This window comes from Sinohyriopsis cumingii, chromosome 15, assembly GCF_028554795.1.
Source record: "Sinohyriopsis cumingii isolate HCF-2022 chromosome 15, ASM2855479v2, whole genome shotgun sequence".
In the NCBI taxonomy this organism is placed as follows: Eukaryota; Metazoa; Mollusca; class Bivalvia; order Unionida; family Unionidae; genus Sinohyriopsis; species Sinohyriopsis cumingii.
Window position 1 is genome coordinate 41,332,656 of NC_142975.1, and position 20,779 is coordinate 41,353,434.

Consider the following 20,779-nt stretch of genomic DNA (forward strand, 5'->3'; position numbering starts at 1 on the left):
GACGGGAGATATTGTGACCCTGTCCATACATATGTATATGTTAAATCCTTTGAATTCTTTCCTGCCATTGAGGCTATAAAAACAAAACTTGGGTCAATGATAGTCCTGTGGGTAGATATTTTGCTGACATTTTTGGAAGTTTGGTTATGCCTTAGGTGTTGCAGTGAGTAGTGTGGGGGTAAAAATGATTTTACCTAATATTGAAATTTATCCTTGAGTTGAATGTCTTGATATCTCAAAATTGGCATGCATAATCAATGGTCTAATTGTCGCCATTTCAGACTGGGAACCCTGGATGAAGCCCAGGTTTTTCCCAATGCAAGGAAGAAACTAATTATTTTTGAGGGGCCCAGAGTGTCCGAGTGGTCTGAAGCGCTCTTCGTTACAGATCACTGCCATCTCACCTCTGTCTGCGGCGGTTCAAGTCTCAGATTCAGACAGTGTGGGTATGTGAGAAAGCTTGACAGTAGCTTCTCGTGGGTCGGTGGTTCTTTCCGGGGCTTTTCCCGGGTTCTTCCTCCACCATTAATACTGGCCGCCATGTATAGCCTATCATGTACTGAAAAATAGCGTTAAACCCCACACCAACAACAACAACAACAACAACAATTATTTTTTAGTCAAAAGATCAAAGACGATAGTCTCTGTATCTGAAGAATAGAAGAATCAAAATGTTTTCAGCACACTAACATTAGTTCTACTGCACATATTTGTACCATGCTTTACACTTTGGGTAAGGAAGGAGTCTGTTGATTTTGTCCACTTGGGGTAAGGAATGAGTCTGTTGATTTTGTCCACTTGTGGAATAAAGGAGTCCAGAGATTTTGTCCACTTGGGGCAAGGAAGCAGTTTTGTGTTTTTGTCTAGTTGTGGTAATAGAGCAGTTGTTGATTTTGTCCACTTGGGGTAATAAAGCAATCTTGTGATTTTGTCCACTTGTAATACACGAGTCATTGACTTTGTCAAATTAGGGTAAGGAAGAACCCTGTTGATTTTTTCTACTTGGGGTAAGGAATGAGTCTTGATTTTTTCCACTTGGGGTAAGGAATGAGTCTTGATTTTTTCCACTTGGGGTAAGGAATGAGTCTTGATTTTTTCCACTTGGGGTAAGGAACGAGTCTGTTGATTTTTTCCACTTGGGGTAAGGAAATTATATGAGTCTGTTGATTTTTTCCGCTTGGGGTAAGGAAGGACTCTCAATTTGTCTACTTCAGGCTTTGGAGAGGCTTATAGTCTAACCCTACTCACTTTGTGTATCTAACAGAAACTTAATATAAAGTAAAATGTTTATCCTAAGGTCATCTTTTTTTGATTTGGTAAAAGTCAAGTCTTGCATCATCCATTGTTGATCCATCCATCCATCCATAACAACTTGCTTGTAAACACTTCAGAGATTCATTTATTGTAAGATTTTGATCAGATTAGGTATGTAGTAATGTATATTAAAATTTCATTGGATGAGTTTGATTACATGTGACATTGGTTCGAGTCTCGGATTCGCTAATGTGGGTATGTGAGAAAGCTTGCCAGTAGCTTCTCATGGGTCGGTGGCTCTTTCCGGGGTTTTCCTGGGTTCTTCCTCCACCATTAATCCTGGCTGCCATGTATAGCCTATCGTGTGCTGAAAAATGGCGTTAAACCCTACAACAACAACAACAACAACAACATGTGACATCCATGCTTATTAATGAGGTGATCTAGCATGGGATTGGCTGAGCTTGTGAAAACTCTAGGTGTCATATTTCTAATCAGAATTTGGTCAGATTTGTTTTGTAAGCATATCCTCAAGATCCCAGATGAGTTTAATTATAAGTGACATCCAGTTATAATAATTAGATGATCTTGTGTCTGATTGGCTGAACTCATGAACACTCTAGGGGCTGTATTGTAATCAGATCAGAATTATATTTGGTATTGTAAGCATAGATCTCAGATATGTTCATTTATGTGCAGCATAAGTGCATAGTAATGAGGTGATCTTGCATTTGATTGGTTGAACTTCTGAGCACACTCATGGAACCGAATATCCGGTCAAATAAATATGAAATTATTAAAGAATGCCCCTTCTCTCTTTAAGGCATCAATATTTCTGATCAGATTTTGAGCCGATCTTGGTTGGGTTAGTTATGAGAGATGACTGTGTGTAATTTGAAGTGATCTTACATCTGAGAGTCTGAGCTTGTGAACACTCTTGAGGCCATGTTTCAGATCAGATTGTTTATTTAAGTTTGTGAACCCTCTTGAGGCCATTTTTCAGATCAGATTGTTTATTTAAGTTTGTGAACACTCTTGAGGTCATGTTTCAGATCAGATTGTTTATTTAAGTTTGTGAACCCTCTTGAGGCCATGTTTCTGATCAGACTGTTTATTTAAGTTTGTGAACACTCTTGAGGCCATGTTTCAGATCAGATTGTTTATTTAAGTTTGTGAACCCTCATAAGGCCATGTTTCGGATCAGATTGTTTAAGTTTGTGAACCCTCTTATGGCCATGTTTCGGGTCAGATTGTTTATTTAAGTTTGTGAACAATCTTGAGGCCATGTTTTGGATCAGATTGTTTAAGTTTGTGAACCCTCTTAAGGCCATGTTTCTGATCAGATTGTTCATTTAAGTTTGTGAACCCTCTTAAGGCCATGTTTCGGATCAGATTGTTTATTTAAGTTTGTGAACACATTTGAGGCCATGTTTTGGATCAGATTGTTTAAGTTTGTGAACACTCTTGAGGCCATGTTTCTGATCAGATTGTTTATTTAAGTTTGTGAACCCTCTTAAGGCCATAAATCGGATCGGATTGTTTATTTAAGTTTGTGAACCCTCTTGAGGCCATGTTTCTGATCAGATTGTTTATTTAAGTTTGTCAACCCTCTTGAGGCCATGTTTCTGATCAGATTGTTTATTTAAGTTTGTGAACACTCTTGAGGCCATGTTTCAGATCAGATTGTTTATTTAAGTTTGTGAACACTCTTGAGGCCATGTTTCTGATCAGATTTTGATCAGATCAGGTAGTTTAGCTGCAACCAGCATAATTTCTGATGAGTTTGACTATCTTAATGAAGATTCAGGATGATCAGATGATGGAAATCGGACCCACTAATCTGGTCATGAGTTTGATGCCTTAACTACTGAGCCACTGCAGCTCTTTGGGTGGGGATGTCAGTGGTTTCAAGCCTACTACTTAAGGGGTTGAGCCTTAATGGAAGGAGTGAGCCAGGAATCCATGCTGACTGAACAGATTATCTACCCTTATAAATCCCAAAATGAGTGTATGTACTCAAAGGGTGGAGGTATGAACAGTCAGTTTCTAGTTATGAATCAGAACATAGTCCCCAGGGGCAGGGATAGATCCAAGGGGAAATGCTGGTTGTATAAATGACTTAATCTTTTTATGCTGAGAAAGTGATCATATATATGTGGTCTAGGAAAACAGATCAAAAACACCAACATTGACAGACAATGCAGCATATATGTTCTCCAAGCTTTTCTCTCTATGCTAATTTTAATACTTGTTTGAATTTGCATTCACAAGCTGACTTATGTCAACTATCTTTGTGAGCAGTATTGGACCCACTTGGACATCTTGTATAAACCTGTATGCAAACGTAATGTTGACATAATTTTATTGTAGTAAATTTGACCCTTTTACATTTTTAGAATGGGTATACAGTTTATAGTTTTGAATCTTGGGTGTACAGTTTCTATTCAGCTAAAACCAGACTTTAAAGTAGGTTTTGGTTAACAAAAAATGTCTATTTCATGGGTGGATTGGGAGGGGGTGAAGGGGCACATAAACCAACCCCACCCCACCCTGCCAAGCACTGCCATCAGTTTGTAGTAGACGTAAATTATTGTAATGTTCAGTAACTCACCAGAATTTTGACATTTCCTGACTCAAAACCTGTTAGAGGTCCGAGTTAACAAGGCAAGTGACACATCATTGAAAAAGACTATTTCTCCACGTTGACATAATGCTTATCTTGCCTGAAAGGGTCACTGTAAACACAGATATTCTTAAGAAATTGTGTCTTGGTGTGAAACTGATTTCTCAGTTTCAAATGGTGACCAGTCAGATTCCATATTTTTTAATACAGAACTCAGTGTCTGGTTGTGATAGAAAAGCATTCCATAGCATTCCATGCTTTAGGAATATATCTTAGAATGTTCAAGAGATATTAAGTATTCAAAAGTGTGTGGGATGGCCATGTTAAATATTAAATTTAAACAAATTGTGTTGGTGGGATGTGTTCATGTGTTATTAACTATACAAAATATGAGATGGATGTGTTTAGGTGATATTAAGTATGCAAAAGTGTGGGATGGAAGTAGAAGTTGAAATAAAAAATTAATTTAATATTGTTTAATTTATGATAATATTTGAAATATTTTATTATTTTCAAAACTGAGTCCATTGACCTTATGTTATTGTCTCCAATGTCTTTTTAAAATATTTTTTTTAAAGCATGAAGGATATTTTTGTACTCAGTCCTAAACAGTTTCTTTTGAACAACTTGATGCAAATTCACCAAACATAGTCTACTGAACTATTGGTTATTTTTTAGCCTATCTGTTAACAATTTGTATTGGGGGCAATGTAACCCTTGAGTCCCAGATGGTAGTGGTAAGGTGGTCGGTAAAGTTAAATAAACTAAAATTCTGACATTTTCAAAGTACCAGTATTATGCAAAGTTTTTATTTGTGGTCAAACCAAATTATAAAAAAAATTAAAAATATGTATGTATTGGATTTTGGATAAACCTTAATGTTTCAAATTACACTTGTTTTCTTCAGATTAGCCAATAACTGACACACATTTTAATTTGCAAATGCAAGTTTGCATATATAAAATAAACAACACCAACACTAACCCTATGCAGATGCAGTTAAAAATGGGGCGAATAAAATCACACAGGAATCCAACATAACCGTTATAGCAACAATACAAACAATAAATATCAGCAAATACCAACATTAAATTCAAAAAATCAGTACGAAACCTAGGTGTTACTCTGGACAGTACTCTCACATTGCACCAACATGTCATGAACATATGCAAGGCTGCATATCTTGAGCTGAGATGCATCAGCTCAATTCGCAAATATCTTTCAGTTAGTGCCACTAAAACACTTGTGTGTTCATTAGTACTTTCAAGACTGGACTATTGTAACTCAATTCTGTCTGGTTCATCTCAATATCTGCTCCAGAAACTTAAGAAAGTTCAAAACACAGCTGCTCAGATCATACTTAGAGTACCACGATCAGAACACACCTCCCCGCTGCTCTGTACCCTACACTGGCTATCCATTCAATCCAGAATCAAACACAAAATTTGTTCTCTATGCTACGTTTCACTGTCGGACTCTAGTCCAACATACCTATCCGACCTCACCCATGTGTACACACCAGCAAGATACTTAGTACGCTCCTCTTCTGACAATTGTATACTCATTATTCCAAGTATGAAAAGAAAGTCCTATGGACAGCATTCTTTTGCATATCAGGGCCCAGTAACGTGGAATGAATTGCCCACTGAACTTAGACACAAAGACACAGTGATCACTTTCAAGAGGGCTCTCAAAACTCACTTATTTCAACAGCAAGAACAAACTTAAAGACCTAATAATGTTTCCTACCTTAAATATTCTCAGCATGTTTTTTAATGTTTTCTGATTTCATGGTGTTTGTTTTTGTAATCATATCATTATATGTTTTTTTATCTTATAGTGTTGTCTAATGTTGTCTAAAGCACTTAGAGCTTCTAAAGATTAGGCGCTATAGAAAGTCCTCATTATTATTATTATTATTATTATTAATGGAATAAAGGATCTTTGTAGACTACACAAACAGCAGAAAGAATAGATTTATTAGAATACAAAACAAGAACAGATGGAGGAAAGAAAAGAGAAGAAACAAGGAAATCAAAACAGGAAACGAAACTGTTAAAACTTTCATAGCAAATTCTAACTAATAGTGATTAAATTTTTCTAGGTAAGGGGTTATTGTATTGTCCGAGAATCAAAGTGCATGATAATATTAATTTAGCAGAAGCATTTTTCAAATACATAAGATCATTAAAATTAAAAGAATGTTTCTCACAATTATTTACATATTGAGGATATGAAAGTAGTTTTCATCTACAAATTAAGTCCTTTTTCAATAAAAAAGAATCATCATTTACACCCTTTGTGGACAAGCTATTTATCTCAATTTTTATATTGAAGCAACTAAACAAGAAATTTTAAATAGCAGTCCTAAAAGAAAACATTTTACAAACATATCTAAAGAAGAACTAAATTCTTTACGTACCTTATCACAAGGATTTGTGAGAAAGCTTGCCAGTAGCTTTTCGTGGGTAGGTGGTTCTTTCCGGGGTTTTTCCGGGTTCTTCCTCCACCGTTAATACTGGCCACCATGTATAGCCTATCGTGTGCTGAAAAATGGTGTTAAACCCAACAACAACAACAACAACAACAAGACAATAGTATTATTATTAAAAAAGCTGATAAGTCTAGCACCATAGTAATAATGAATAAGGAGGATTATATTAACGAAGTAGAAAGACAATTAAATGAAGTTTATTGTACAAAACTTTCCTATAATCCTTTTGAAAAATTATTTTAAAAAATAGCAAATGTATTAATGAAATCTCTATACACAATTGCTCCATATTTGACGAACAAGATATCTTCCCAAAAAAGATACACACGCCTCATTTTTATATTTTACCCAAAATACATAAAACGGATGATAAGTCACTACTTTTAGGATATCCAGGTAGACCCATTTTTTCTACTTTTAACTCATTTACAAATAATATATCGCAATATATTGATCACATTTTACAACCACTGATGAAATCACTAACTTTAAATGTCAAAGACACTTTTGATTTCATTACCAAATTGAAATCTTTACCAAAATTAACTGAAAATTCATTCCTAGTTACACTTGATGTGGTTTCACTCTACACAAATAAACCACACAATGACGGTCTCGAAGCATGTAAATATTATCTTGAAGAAAACAAATATCAAAAGAACATGTTTGTGATTTGATAAAACTTGTGCTCGAAATTAACTTTTTTCAATTTGGTTATACAAATTCATTCTTTTGATGTTTATTAAATTGTGAGAATCTTTTATCAACCACCGCATTTTCTGCCGCTTGGTTGTGTATGTAGTTAAAGAAGAAACACATGTTGGCTATTGTTTGAGCAATGATTGTATACAGAATTGATTGAAGACAATCACAAAGATGACTTACTGGCTTTACTCATGGATCAGTAATAAGTAACATTTCCAATAATGTTTATTTTGGCATAACACTTCAAGAACCTGGTGAAATTGTTAAATTTCAGAAGCTATGCCACTGTCGTATTATATTCAAATTCTACGCAAACTTTCCCCCAAATGATAAACATTTTGCACAATATTTCTCGTACTTTAAAAAAAATAAAATCCCCGGTATGAGAAAAATACACGTACATGTATTTAAAATTTCAGGAACCATGCCACGATCATATTATATTCGAATTCATATGCAGTCTCTTCCCCAAAATGATAATACATTTATTATACACTATTTCACATACTTTGAACAACAAATATTTTTCATGTGCGAATGAATATACAAAGTTTTGGGAGCCACACCATGACAGTGTTATATCCAAATTTGCGTTATCATGGGGCGCATTATGGTGGGTTCACACTGTATCTCCAAAAGTTGGGAACAGCAATGGGCAGTTCTATGGCACTTTCTTACTCATCTTTATTTATGGGGAAATTAGAAAATGATTTTCTAAATAAATGTCTTTTAAAACCAGATGTTTGGTTAAGACATTTAGACGATATCTTTGTGATTTGGAGTTATTCATTAGAAGACCTTTATTATTTTATAGACTGTTTAAACAAATTACATCCAACAATACAATTTACATTCAATGTGTCTAAAACTTAAAGTATTATTTTGTAATGTTCAGGTCATGAAAAAATGAAAATAATGACATCACTACCATGGTTCACGTTAAAAACATGAATATTCATCAATATGTTGAATATTATTCAAGCCATCCTAAATGATGTAAAAACAGGATACCATATAGTCAAGCAAAATAATATAGAATAATTATTTCGGATGACGCCGTTTTTAAATCATCTTTGATGGATTTAGGTCAGCATTTTTAAAAAAGAAATTACCCTGTTGACATCATTAATACTGCTTTCCAAAAAGTATCTTCTCTTACACAACTTGAGTCTTTACAATGTAAAATCAAAAATAGAAATAAAGATATCATTCCTTTTGTTATTGAAGATAATCCAAGTTTGCCTAATATAGATAAGATTATCAATAAATATTGATATTTATTAAAATTATCATGTAAAGCAAGTGTTAAATTGCTACACGAAAACAAACACACACTTGCTTATAAAAGCACTAAAAATCTTAAAGATTTCCTAATTAATTCTAAACTTGAAAAAACATCATATAAAAGGGATCATCAACTAAATGTAATAGACCTAGATGTTCGCACTGTTTTTTTATTAATGAAAATACTTATTTCAATTGTAATAATATGAAAGAAACTTTTAATATGCATTATGATACTCATTGTGCAACATCAAATGTTATTTATTTGATCACATGCAAAAAGATGTGGCATCCAATATATTGGACAAACCAGTCAGCAAATATCTTAACATATGAACCAACATGGATCGACATAAAAGATTATATCAATCAGTCATTTTCATCTCATGTTGCCACACATTTTAACGACAGTTCTCATACTTCGCAAAATTTCTCCTTTCAACCTATTGTTATAGCTGATTCTGACATGGAACATCTGCGAAAGGAAACCTATTGGATTCACTGTCTTAATACGGTATATCCAGAAGGTCTTAAATCCAAAACACTATATGACATTCATTAATTCAGTTTTTTAAAATTATGTTCCCAGTTTACAATTAGTTAAGAATATTTTATATTATTCTAATTTAAAGAATAGCTAGTGAAAGTATAAACTAATATCATAAAAATAAGTTTACTAATTCTTTAAAAATGAAAAGGCATTTTTAAATTAATTCTCAATGTATTAATTATTTATAAAATACTTAATTATATGTATTATGTACACCATAATTTTTTATGATATAATAATAAATTGAGTTCTGATTATATATTGAACATTCGTCAATACTATATCAAGATATAATATATTATTTTTTGTTTGTTTTTTGTTTTAATTATTTATTTGTTTGTTTTTATATTTTTTCAAAATGTGCATTATACATAATAAAAATATTAATAAAACTTTATTTATTCATAAATTATATATATATATATATATATATATATATATATATATATATATATATATATATATATATATATATATGAGGGAGAGAGGTGGGAGTGGGTGGAAATCAGTTGATTTTAAGGAGCATTGCCTTTTACTCATCAATATTTAGTAAATATTTTGTAGAAAAATGTATTTCCTTCAGCAGTACTCCTGGTTTATTATTTGTGTCATGGAGCAGACAATCCAGAGTTAATCAGCTTAATGTATGTTTGTTTTTCATCCCACACCCATCAATGTTAATGATGTCTGTAATTTCCCAGTTATACTTTGTAAATACTAACTTCCTAAGTTAAAATGATATATCCTGTTTTGGAGATGATATTTTGGTTCTTTGCTATTCAGCGCATTTGTGTGGTACAACAAAAAAAACACTATCAAGACAAGGATGGAAATTAAGAGTTCTTGATTTAATATCATTTTTATTACTTAAATTGTAAACTTTGTTTTATTAAATTCAGACATTCTACTTTCACAAATAAGACAAATTTTGTGCAAGGAATCAGATAAGAATTCCCATTTTCAGATGCTTTTACAGTGAAAAATAAATGTATGATCATCAGTGCCATATACATTCGTATATACTTTCATACAATTCTGTCTGTCTGTCTGTCTATCTGCATGTTTTGGTAACATTCTTGGAATGCTTGAAGTGAAGTCTATATTTTCGACTTTTGAAAGTTTGCTCTTAAGACTTGTAATCAAAATTAAAGAAATGAGTTCTTATGAAGGACACAGTGTTGTAATGTTTACTGGCTGCCATGTAAAACTTTATCGCATGTGCTGAAAAAATGGCATTAAACCCACAACAACAATACAGTACCATCCCTGCATTATATTCTATTTTACTCATCTAATTTTTTTTCATCTTTGTTATTTGTATGTTTTTTTATTTCAGCTTAAAATGGAGAAGCAGGTTGCTGAAGACAATAAGAGAAAATATTTTGAGCTCTTCTCCTTTGTAGGCCTGTGTTCACTGGACATCATTCTTAGATGCGCATTTTCCTATGACAGTGACTGTCAGATAAAAGGGTATGACTGAATTGTAATGAATACTTGTATGTTAGACATCATTCTGAGATGTATTTTCTTTTGACAGTGACTGTCAGATAAAAGGGTATGACTGAATTGTAAGGAATACATGCATGTTAGACATCATTCTGAGACATGTTTTCTTTTGACAGTGACTGTCAGATAAAATGGTATGACTGAATTGTAATGAATACATGCATGTTAGACATCATTCTGAGACGTGTTTTCTTTTGACAGTGACTGTCAGATAAAAGGGTATGGCTGAATTGTAATGAATACATGCATGTTAGACATCATTCTGAGACTTGCTTTCTTTTGACAGTGACTGTCAGATAAAATGGTATGACTGAATTGTAATGAATACATGCATGTTAGACATCATTCTGAGATGTATTTTCTTTTGACAGTGACTGTCAGATAAAATGGTATGACTGAATTGTAATGAATACATGCATGTTAGACATCATTCTGAGATGTGTTTTCTTTTGACAGTGACTGTCAGATAAAATGGTATGACTGAATTGTAATGAATACATGCATGTTAGACATCATTCTGAGACATGCTTTCTTTTGACAATGACTGTCAGATAAAAGGGTATGACTGAATTGTAATGAATACATGCATGTTAGACATCATTCTGAGATGTATTTTCTTTTGACAGTGACTGTCAGATAAAAGGGTATGACTGAATTGTATTGAGTACATGCATGTTTAAATGTAGCTACAGTACACATAGTAGATTGATCTTGGTATACTATTGCTAGTGTAGGGTGGGATTAGTTCAGTTATATATTTATGCACAAATTGATCAGTGTTTTCTATACTCCTGTTGCCAGCAAACAAGGAAGACCCTCATTAGCTGGAGCAATATGCAGTTCTGTGTTAGGTATATATTATGCTATGTTTTATAACCTTCGGCTCCAACAAATTGTGCTGATTCACTCTTTTTTTACCATCTTGATTTCATCTTTATGTTTGTATGTCCATACATTTGTGTTTGTATGTCCATAGCTCTGTATGTTTGTATGTCCATACATTTGTGTTTGTATGTCTGTACATCTGTATGTTAGTATGTCCGTACCTCTGTATGTTTGCATGTCCATACATTTGTGTTTGTATGTCCGAACCTCTGTATGTTTGCATGTCCATACATTTGTGTTTGTATGTCCGAACCTCTGTATGTTTGCATGTCCATACATTTGTGTTTGTATATCCGTACATCTGTATGTTTGCATGTCCATGCATTTGTGTTTGTATGTCCGTACCTCTGTATGTTTGCATGTCCATACATTTGTGTTTGTATGTCCGTTCATCTGTATGTTTGCATGTCCATGCATTTGTGTTTGTATGTCCGTACCTGTGTATGTTTGCATGTCCATACATTTGTGTTTGTATGTTCGTACATCTGTATGTTTGCATGTCCATGCATTTGTGTTTGTATGTCCGTACCTCTGTATGTTTGCATGTCCATGCATTTGTGTTTGTATGTCCGTACATCTGTATGTTTGCATGCCCATGCATTTGTGTTTGTATGTAAGTACCTCTGTATGTTTGCATGTCCATTCTTTTGTGTTTGTATGTTTGTACATCTGTATGTTTGCATGTCCATGCATTTGTGTTTGTATGTACGTACCTTTGTATGTTTGCATGTCCATACATTTGTGTTTGTATGTCCGTACATCTGTATGTTTGCATGTCCATTCATTTGTGTTTGTATGTCCGTACATCTGTATCTTTGCATGTCCATACATTTGTGTTTGTATGTCCGTACATCTGTATGTTTGTAGATCTATGCATCTGTTTTTTATGTGTGTCTATACATCTGTATGTTTGTATGTCCATACACTTGTGGGCAGTGGTACAGGTCCATTGGATCCATACTGGATAGAATAAGACGTTCCTGCTCCCATGAGTTTCCCAACTATGGTATAATAGTGTGATAGTAAAACAGCATCACTGGGTGGACATCTTCCCTGATGAAGACAATGGCCATGGTGGAATGGCTCCAAGAACCATGTGCTCAGGACCATGGTGTGCCACATTATATTGGTGGACTTTGGCTGTGGTCATCCATGGTCTCCTTCAGGCTGTATCTTGCCCTTGACTCACCACATGAAGACAACCAGCAATTCTTCCATACCGGATCAGCCACAGTACGGGTCAACAGTGGCCACGCCTTTCACTGCACACCAGAACCGAGGTGACAAGTATGGGAATGGTGCAAATATCATTGAATAAAGAAACCTTGGGTCATAACAGATGTCCTTGAATTATGTGACAAAACAAAAGAACTGAAAAAGGGAAAAAGAGATCATGAAGGAGCTAGAAAATACACAGAAATAAACAATATGATCAGGAAAAGCATGAAAAAGGCAAATTAGTCCAAGATAGAAAGACAGTGCTGTGAAATCAAAGACAGACTGAGCAGAAACATCAAGATGGCATATCAACTGGTGAAAGATCTCACAACCCTTCACCATCCAAGACAAACCAGGAAAATGCCTTGCAGAAGATCAAGAGACCCTCAAGTGATGGACAGAATGCTGCTCAGAATTGTACAATTATAAGATCCAAGGAGATCCATCAGTACAAAAATTTCCTCATGCAGAAGAAATTGATGACAACCCCATTTTTCAAGGGAAGTAGAAATTGCAGTTAGGTCAGTCAAGAAAGAAAAATCAGCTGGCAATGACAACATATGTATCAGCAGAGCACATTCAAGCAGGAGGAGAAGAAATAGTCACAGTCCTAACAACAGTCTGTAACAAGATATGGCAGACAGGAGAATGGCATATAACATGGACTCAGTCTTTGGTCATCGTGCTCCCCAAGAAAGAAAACCTACAGCTGTGCCAAAAACCACAGAACCATCAGTCTGATCAGTCACCTGAGCAAAGCCATGTTGAAGATAATTCTCAACAGACTAAAGCCTCAAGCACAGAAAATTACTGCTGAAGAGCAGGCAGGTTTCTGAGCAGGAAGGAGCACAACAGAACAAATCTTCAATCTCAGATGCCTTAGCATGAACTACCTTAAACATCAGCAAAATCTATACCATGTCTTTGTAGATTTCAAGAAAGCCTTTGATAGGGTATGCTTGCTGCATTATGGTCAACTGTGAGGAAGTACAACATGATTTAGCTTAAACCTGGTGTGGATTGCTGAATGCCTCTATAACAAAGCTACCAGTGCTGTCCTTATTAATGGCAGCAGAGGAGATTGGTTCTGAATAACATTTGGAGTCAGACAGGGATGTATACTGTCACCTACTCTCTTCAACATTTTTCTGGAAAGGTCTCTGGAGGTTGCCTTGCAAGATTACAAGGGCGATATCAGCATCAGTGGAAGAACAATCACCAACCTTTGCTTTGTGGATGATATTGATGGCTTATCAGGAGATGAAAAAGAACTGGTTGCTTGGTTGAGTGCTTCGACACAAACTCTAAAGCATACGGAATGGAGATTAGCACCTCCCCAAAAAAACAAACTTATGATAAACAACACCAATAGCATCAGTGCAGAAATAAAGTCAGTGGACAAAAGCTGGAAACAGCCACAAGATTTTCAAGTACTTTGGATCAATAATTACCGAATTACTTTGCAGAATTGCCCAGACAACAGCAGCAATAACAAGGTTGAGACCATTGTGGAAGGACAAAATAATTGCACTTGCTTCCCAAATAAAGATCACATGCTCATTTGTTATATAAATTTTTCTTTGTGCCTGTAAAACATGGATGTTCAAATCAGATCTACCAAAAATAGATTAAAACCTTAAAAATGAGATGCTGTTGCAAGATGTTGGGCATCCCATACATTGACCATGTAACCAACAAAGAGGTCCACAGCAGAATCCAATGAGCCATTGGACCCTATGAAGACCTTTTGAGCACTCTGAAAAATTGCAAACTGAAGTGATATGGGCATGTCAAAAGATCATTTGGACTGGCAAAAGCAATCTTACAAGGCACTGTGGTGGGGGTGCAGAAAAGAAGCAGACAGAACAAGTGGTGGGAAGACCACATTAAAGAGTAGACAAGCATGGGGTTTAGAGATTCCCAATGGGCAGTAGAGAACAGGGAAAGATGGAGAGAACTGGTTGCGAAGTCATCTGTAGTGCCCCAACAACCTCATGGTTCATGGGTTTGATGATGATGATGATGATGATGACATCTGTTTGTTTGTCTGTACATCCTTATGGTTGTATATCTATACATCTGTGTATTTGTATGTCCATATGTCTATATGTTTGTATGTCCATAAATCTGTCTGTTTGTATGTCCTTACATTGGTATGTTTTTATTTTATACATATGTATGTTTGTATATACCTACATCTGTATGGATCACTTCCATCTCACCTTTATCTGTGTGGGTTCAAGTCTCAGGCTTGGCCAATTTGTGTATGTGAGAAAGTTTGTCAATATTTTTCCATGTTTTCATGGTTCTTGCCTGGGCTACTGGCTGCCATGTATAGCCTATCTTGTGCTGAGAAATGATGTTACACCCAAAGCAAGAACAACAACAACATCTGTAAGTTTGTGCATACATCTTTATGTTTGCATTTGTATGTCCACACATCTGTATGTTTGTATATCCATACATATGTATGTATTTATGTCCATACATCTGTATGTTTGTATGTCCACACATCTGTATGTTTGTATGTCTATATTTCTGTATGTTTGTATGTCTATACATCTGTATGCTTTATGTCCATACATCTGTATGTTTGTATGTCTATACATCTGTATGTTTGTATGTCTATACATCTGTATGTATGTCAAAACATCTGTGTGTGTATGTCTATACATCTGTTTGTATGTCTATACATCTATGTTTGTATGTCTATACATCTGTATGTTTTATGTTCATACATCTGTATGTATGTCTAGACATCTGTGTGTTTGTATGTCTGTACATCTGTATGTTCTATGTCCATACATCTGTATGTTTGTATGTCCACACATCTGAATGTTTGTATGTCTATACATCTGTATGTCTGTACATCTGTATCAATGTCTATACATCTCTGTGTGTATGTCTATGCATCTGTGTGTGTATGTCTATACATCTGTGTTTGTATGTCTATACATCTGTTTGTATGTCTATACAAATGCATGTATGTCTATACATCTGTATGTTTGTATGTCTGTACATCTGTATGTATGTTTATACATCTATGTGTATGTCTATATATCTGTGTGTATGTCTATACATCTGTATGTTTTATGTCTATACATCTGTATGTTTTATGTCCATACATCTGTATGTTTGTATGTCCACACATCTGTATGTTTGTATGTCTAAACATATGTATGTTTGTATGTCTATACATCTGTATGTCCGTACATCTGTGTGTATGTCCATACATCTGTGTGTTTGTATTCTATACATCTGTATGTTTTATGTCCATGCATCTACATGTTTGTATGTCCACACATCTGTATGTATGTCTAAACATCTGTATGTTTGTATGTCTGTACATCTGTATGTATGTCTGTACATCTGTGTGTTTGTATGTCTATACATCTGTATGTTTGTATGTCTGTACAGCTGTATGTATGTTATACATCTGTATGTATGTCTGTACACCTGTATATTTGTATGTCTATACATCTGTGTGTTTGTATGTCTATATATTGGTATGTTTGTATGTCTATTAATATGTAAGTATGTCTATAGATATATGTGTTTGTATGTCTCTACATCGGTATGTTGTATATTTGTGCATCTGTTAATGGCCTGATTAGATTCTTTTGCCATTTAAATAATTGAAGGGAAAAAAATCATAGAAATTTGTTTGCAGTTTGGACATTCAAGTTTTATAAAGATCTAGTTGAATTTTGAATTATTACCAAATTAAACAGATGATATGTTTTAATTATGTTAACTTTCAGAGACAGTCATCCATATGTTCAAGCAGTCCATGAACTGAGTGACCTCTGGGTGGAAAGAAGCTTGTAAGTTTTCGAGAATCAACAGACCTGTAACTCTGTTTAAGTATTGACCTGGTTTTGTGCTAACTAACTAAGCTAGAGTTTTCATTGCTATCACTATGTATGTATGAAGGGCATAAATTTGGTAATTTCTCTGGCTTGTGTAACTACTTAAAAATCTAGCATGGAGAACCTGAAGAGAACCTGAAGATAATTGAGTCTACATTGGACTGAATGAGCTGCAGTGGCTGATTGGTTAGCATGCGGGACTCAATGGCAGAAAGGGTGCAAGTTTGACCAACCTGGGTCACCTGCCATGGTATGTCTTTGGGCATGACACTTTTCTCCAATTACTTAAGCACTAAATAACCTATCTGTGTTACTGTGCCATTAAGCCCCAAACCAAAAATGAAACTAAAATGTTTGGCAAAATAACCAAATTATGGAGAAGAGATGGAAAAATAGATGTTAGCAAGATGTCAAAATATAGAATGTGCCGCTGGTGTTTTGCTTGGTTTATAATTTAAATTATGGAGTTGGTTTATAATTTAAATTATGGAAAAGTACCAGAAATACTTGGTTTTTTTATGAATTTTTAAATATTCGTTGTTGTGAGAAGAAAATTCGTCAGACAGTTCATGTGTTATATCTATATGTCTAACATCTCCTATGTATATTCTTCTATCAGATATAACTGATATTGCTGAACCTGCCCTCTTATGGAATTTGGGAGACATGTACAATACAGAACCTGCCCCCCTTATGGATTTTAGGGGACATGTACATTACAGAACCTGCCTCAGTTACAGAGTTTAGGGGACATGTACAATACAGAACCTGCCCCTCTTATGAATTTAAGGGGATATCTCTTATGAATTTTAAGGGATATATACATTACAAAACCTAATCCTCTATCTACCCCTCAGGTGGTATCAAGGGTACATGTACTTGACCAGAACTACCCCTGTGTTGGAGTTATGGGGACATCAACATTATAAAAACTACGTCTGTCATGGGTTTTAGGGGCATACACGTTACAAAAGCTACATTTATCATAGATTTTAGGAGATATGTACATTACAGAAGCTACCTATCTCATTGATTTAAGGAGACAAATAGAGTGCTGAACAAACCCTTCTGATGGATTTAATGGTACATGTAGATTACAGAACCAACCCATTTCATTGATTTAAGGGGATATGTACATTACAGTAGTTGTGTGATAAATTTTGTATTGTGTTGAGATATATGATATTAACTTGTTGGAAACAATGTATGGAGCAGAGCAAAAGCCCGTCATTGTTTTTACATATCCTGATCTACAAATATAATCACATGTGCATACTGTGATGCTTTCTTAATCTGAAATTGCTGTGAGGAAATGAATAAATTGCATGTGACCTGTTTGGTTGATAAGAATTTAGAATACTTTTTTTAAATAGTAAAATAATCTTTTTATCGGACAAATCACCACTTTGTCTGTGTTAGTGATTCTATTAATAACCTGAAATGTACTAATCGTACATTTATCAACATAACTTGCAATAGAAAGATTTGTGGCTGTAGATTGGCAAAGATTCACTGTCTTTAATTTTCAGGAAACCCTACCTCTTTCCTGACTGGATTTATTTCCTGACATCCAAGGGTCGACAGTTCTCCAAACACTGTGATCTCGTACACAGAGTGGCAGAGGACATCATTGAAAAGAGAAAGAAGACACTGGTGGAGATTTAAGAATAATTTGTAGCATAATGTTGGATTTGCCCTTATCTTTTGTTGTGGCATATGCATATTCCAAGAACATTTTGTGTGACAGTATGCAGACCTTTATGTTGGTGAATAGTGAAGTTTTATGAACCATTAAAGCTCATATTGATCCATCATGAAGTAGAAGCTAGTATGATAGGTTGATTATTTCATAAAACTTAATTTTCATCGAAAATAAAGGTCCACGCAATATTAAAGTGATTTAATTGTGACATGATTTAGAAAAGAAATAAAAAATTGCAGTTTAATTTGCTTTATAGTCGTGTAGACATTTTGAATAGAGCAGTGCTGCACATTTAATGTTTTTATGTTCGTTAAAATCAGTGACGTCATGGCTATGTAACATGAGGAATGAACATGCATGGATATCAAGATGTGATTTAGTCTACATACATTTATCTACTGAACCACTGCACTCCTAATCTTTCAAATCACAGCCACATCTGCATCTACAGTGATGTCCAGTTCAAACAGTTTAATAATATTTCACACAGAATTACCTCATGCACAATTAATTTTAAAGAGGTATCAAAATAAATGGAGCATAGGTCAGATTTCTGTAAAGGGAGTAAGTAGAATTCAGAAATTTTGTAACAGAAGCAGTAAGATTAATTAATTATTAGTTGTAAAGAAACAGTAAAATTAATTATTTAATAGTTGTAAAGAAAGTCTCTGGTTATTTGACCTGTCTTACAGCATTGCCAAATCTCCCAGTTTTATTTTGCCTCTTTCATGATTCTTTTGAGGTTAACCGTTTTTTACAAGGCTATTAATTTTTGACATGAACATTGCAAAACTGATACCTTTAATAGATTTTAGGGGACATGTACATTACAAAAACTACCCATCTCATGGATTTTAGGGGATATGTACATTGCTGAACCTAAACTCTCATTGATTTTAGGGGACAGCTACATTACAAAACCTACCCTCTAATTGGTTGTATGGGACATGTACATTACAAAACCTACCCTCTAATTGGTTGTAGGGGATATGTACATTGCTGAACCTAAACTCTCATTGATTTTAGGGGACAGCTACATTACAAAACCTACCCTCTAATTGGTTGTATGGGACATGTACATTACAAAACCTACCCTCTGTTTGGTTGTAGGGGACACGTACATTACAAAACCTACCCTCTAATTGGTTGTATGGGACATGTACATTACAAAACCTACCCTCTGATTGGTTGTAGGGGACATGTATATTACAAACCTACCCTCTGATTGGTTGTAGGGGACATGTACATTACAAAACCTACCCTCTGATTGGTTGTATGGGACATGTACATTACAAAACCTACCCTCTGATTGGTTGTAGGGGACATGTATATTACAAACCTACCCTCTGATTGGTTGTAGGGGACATGTACATTACAAAACCTACCCTCTAATTGGTTGTATGGGACATGTACATTACAAAACCTACCCTCTGTTTGGTTAAAGGGGACATGTACATTTCAAAACCTACCCTCTAATTGGTTGTATGGGACATGTACATTACAAAATCTACCCTCTATTTGGTTGTATGGGACATGTACATTACAAAACCTACCCTCTGTTTGGTTGTATGGGACATGTACATTACAGAACCTACCCTCTAATTGGTTGTATGGTTCATGTACATTACAAAACCTACCCTCAGTTTGGTTGTAGGGGACATGTACATTACAAAACCTACCCTCTGATTGGTTGTATGGGACATGTACATTACAAAACCTACCCTCTGATTGGTTGTAGGGGATATGTACATTGCTGAACCTAAACTCTCATTGATTTTAGGGGACAGCTACATTACAAAACCTACCCTCTAATTGGTTGTATGGGACATGTACATTACAAAACCTACCCTCTGTTTGGTTGTAGGGGACACGTACATTACAAAACCTACCCTCTAATTGGTTGTATGGGACATGTGTATTACAAACCTACCCTCTGATTGGTTGTAGGGGACATGTACATTACAAAACCTACCCTCTAACTGGTTGTATGGGACATGTACATTACAAAATCTACCCTCTGATTGGTTGTAGGGGACATGTACATTACAAAACCTACCCTCTGATTGGTTGTAGGGGACATGTACATTACAAAACCTACCCTCTAACTGGTTGTATGGGACATGTACATTACAAAACCTACCCTCTAATTGGTTGTATGGGACATGTACATTACAAAATCTACCCTCTGATTGGTTGTAGGGGACATGTACATTACAAAACCTACCCTCTAACTGGTTGTATGGGACATGTACATTACAAAACCTACCCTCTAATTGGTTGTATGGGACATGTACATTACAAAATCTACCCTCTGATTGGTTGTAGGGGACATGTACATTACAAAACCTACCCTCTGATTGGTTGTAGGGGACATGTACATTAAAAAACCTACCCTCTAATTGGTTGTATGGGACATGTACATTACAAAACCTACCCTCTGATTGGTTGTAGGGGACATGTACATTACAAAACCTACCCTCTAACTGGTTGTATGGGACATGTACATTACAAAACCTACCCTCTGATTGGTTGTAGGGGACATGTATATTACAAACCTACCCTCTGATTGGTTGTAGGGGACATGCACTTAACAAAAACTACCCAACTCTTGGATTTTTGGGGACATATACATTGCTGAAACTACTCATGTTGGCTATTATAAGGTAGTTGTTACAGCCACAATAAAAGT

The 20,779-nt window shown here is 35.0% G+C and overlaps 1 protein-coding gene across 5 annotated transcripts in view; it reads left to right on the forward strand.

The window, feature by feature from the left end:
• The window catches only part of LOC149781676 (cytochrome P450 4F6-like), a 68,652-nt gene that overhangs the window by 27,434 nt on the left and 20,439 nt on the right, over positions 1 to 20,779 (forward strand). For all 5 annotated transcript variants that reach the window (XM_089935766.1, XM_089935762.1, XM_089935764.1 and 2 more), the window contains 3 exons: positions 10,247 to 10,380; positions 16,281 to 16,343; positions 17,918 to 18,041. In XM_089935766.1, the coding sequence (XP_089791892.1) occupies positions 10,247 to 10,380; positions 16,281 to 16,343; positions 17,918 to 18,041 (321 nt within the window). The remainder of the gene's footprint in view (positions 1 to 10,246; positions 10,381 to 16,280; positions 16,344 to 17,917; positions 18,042 to 20,779) is intronic.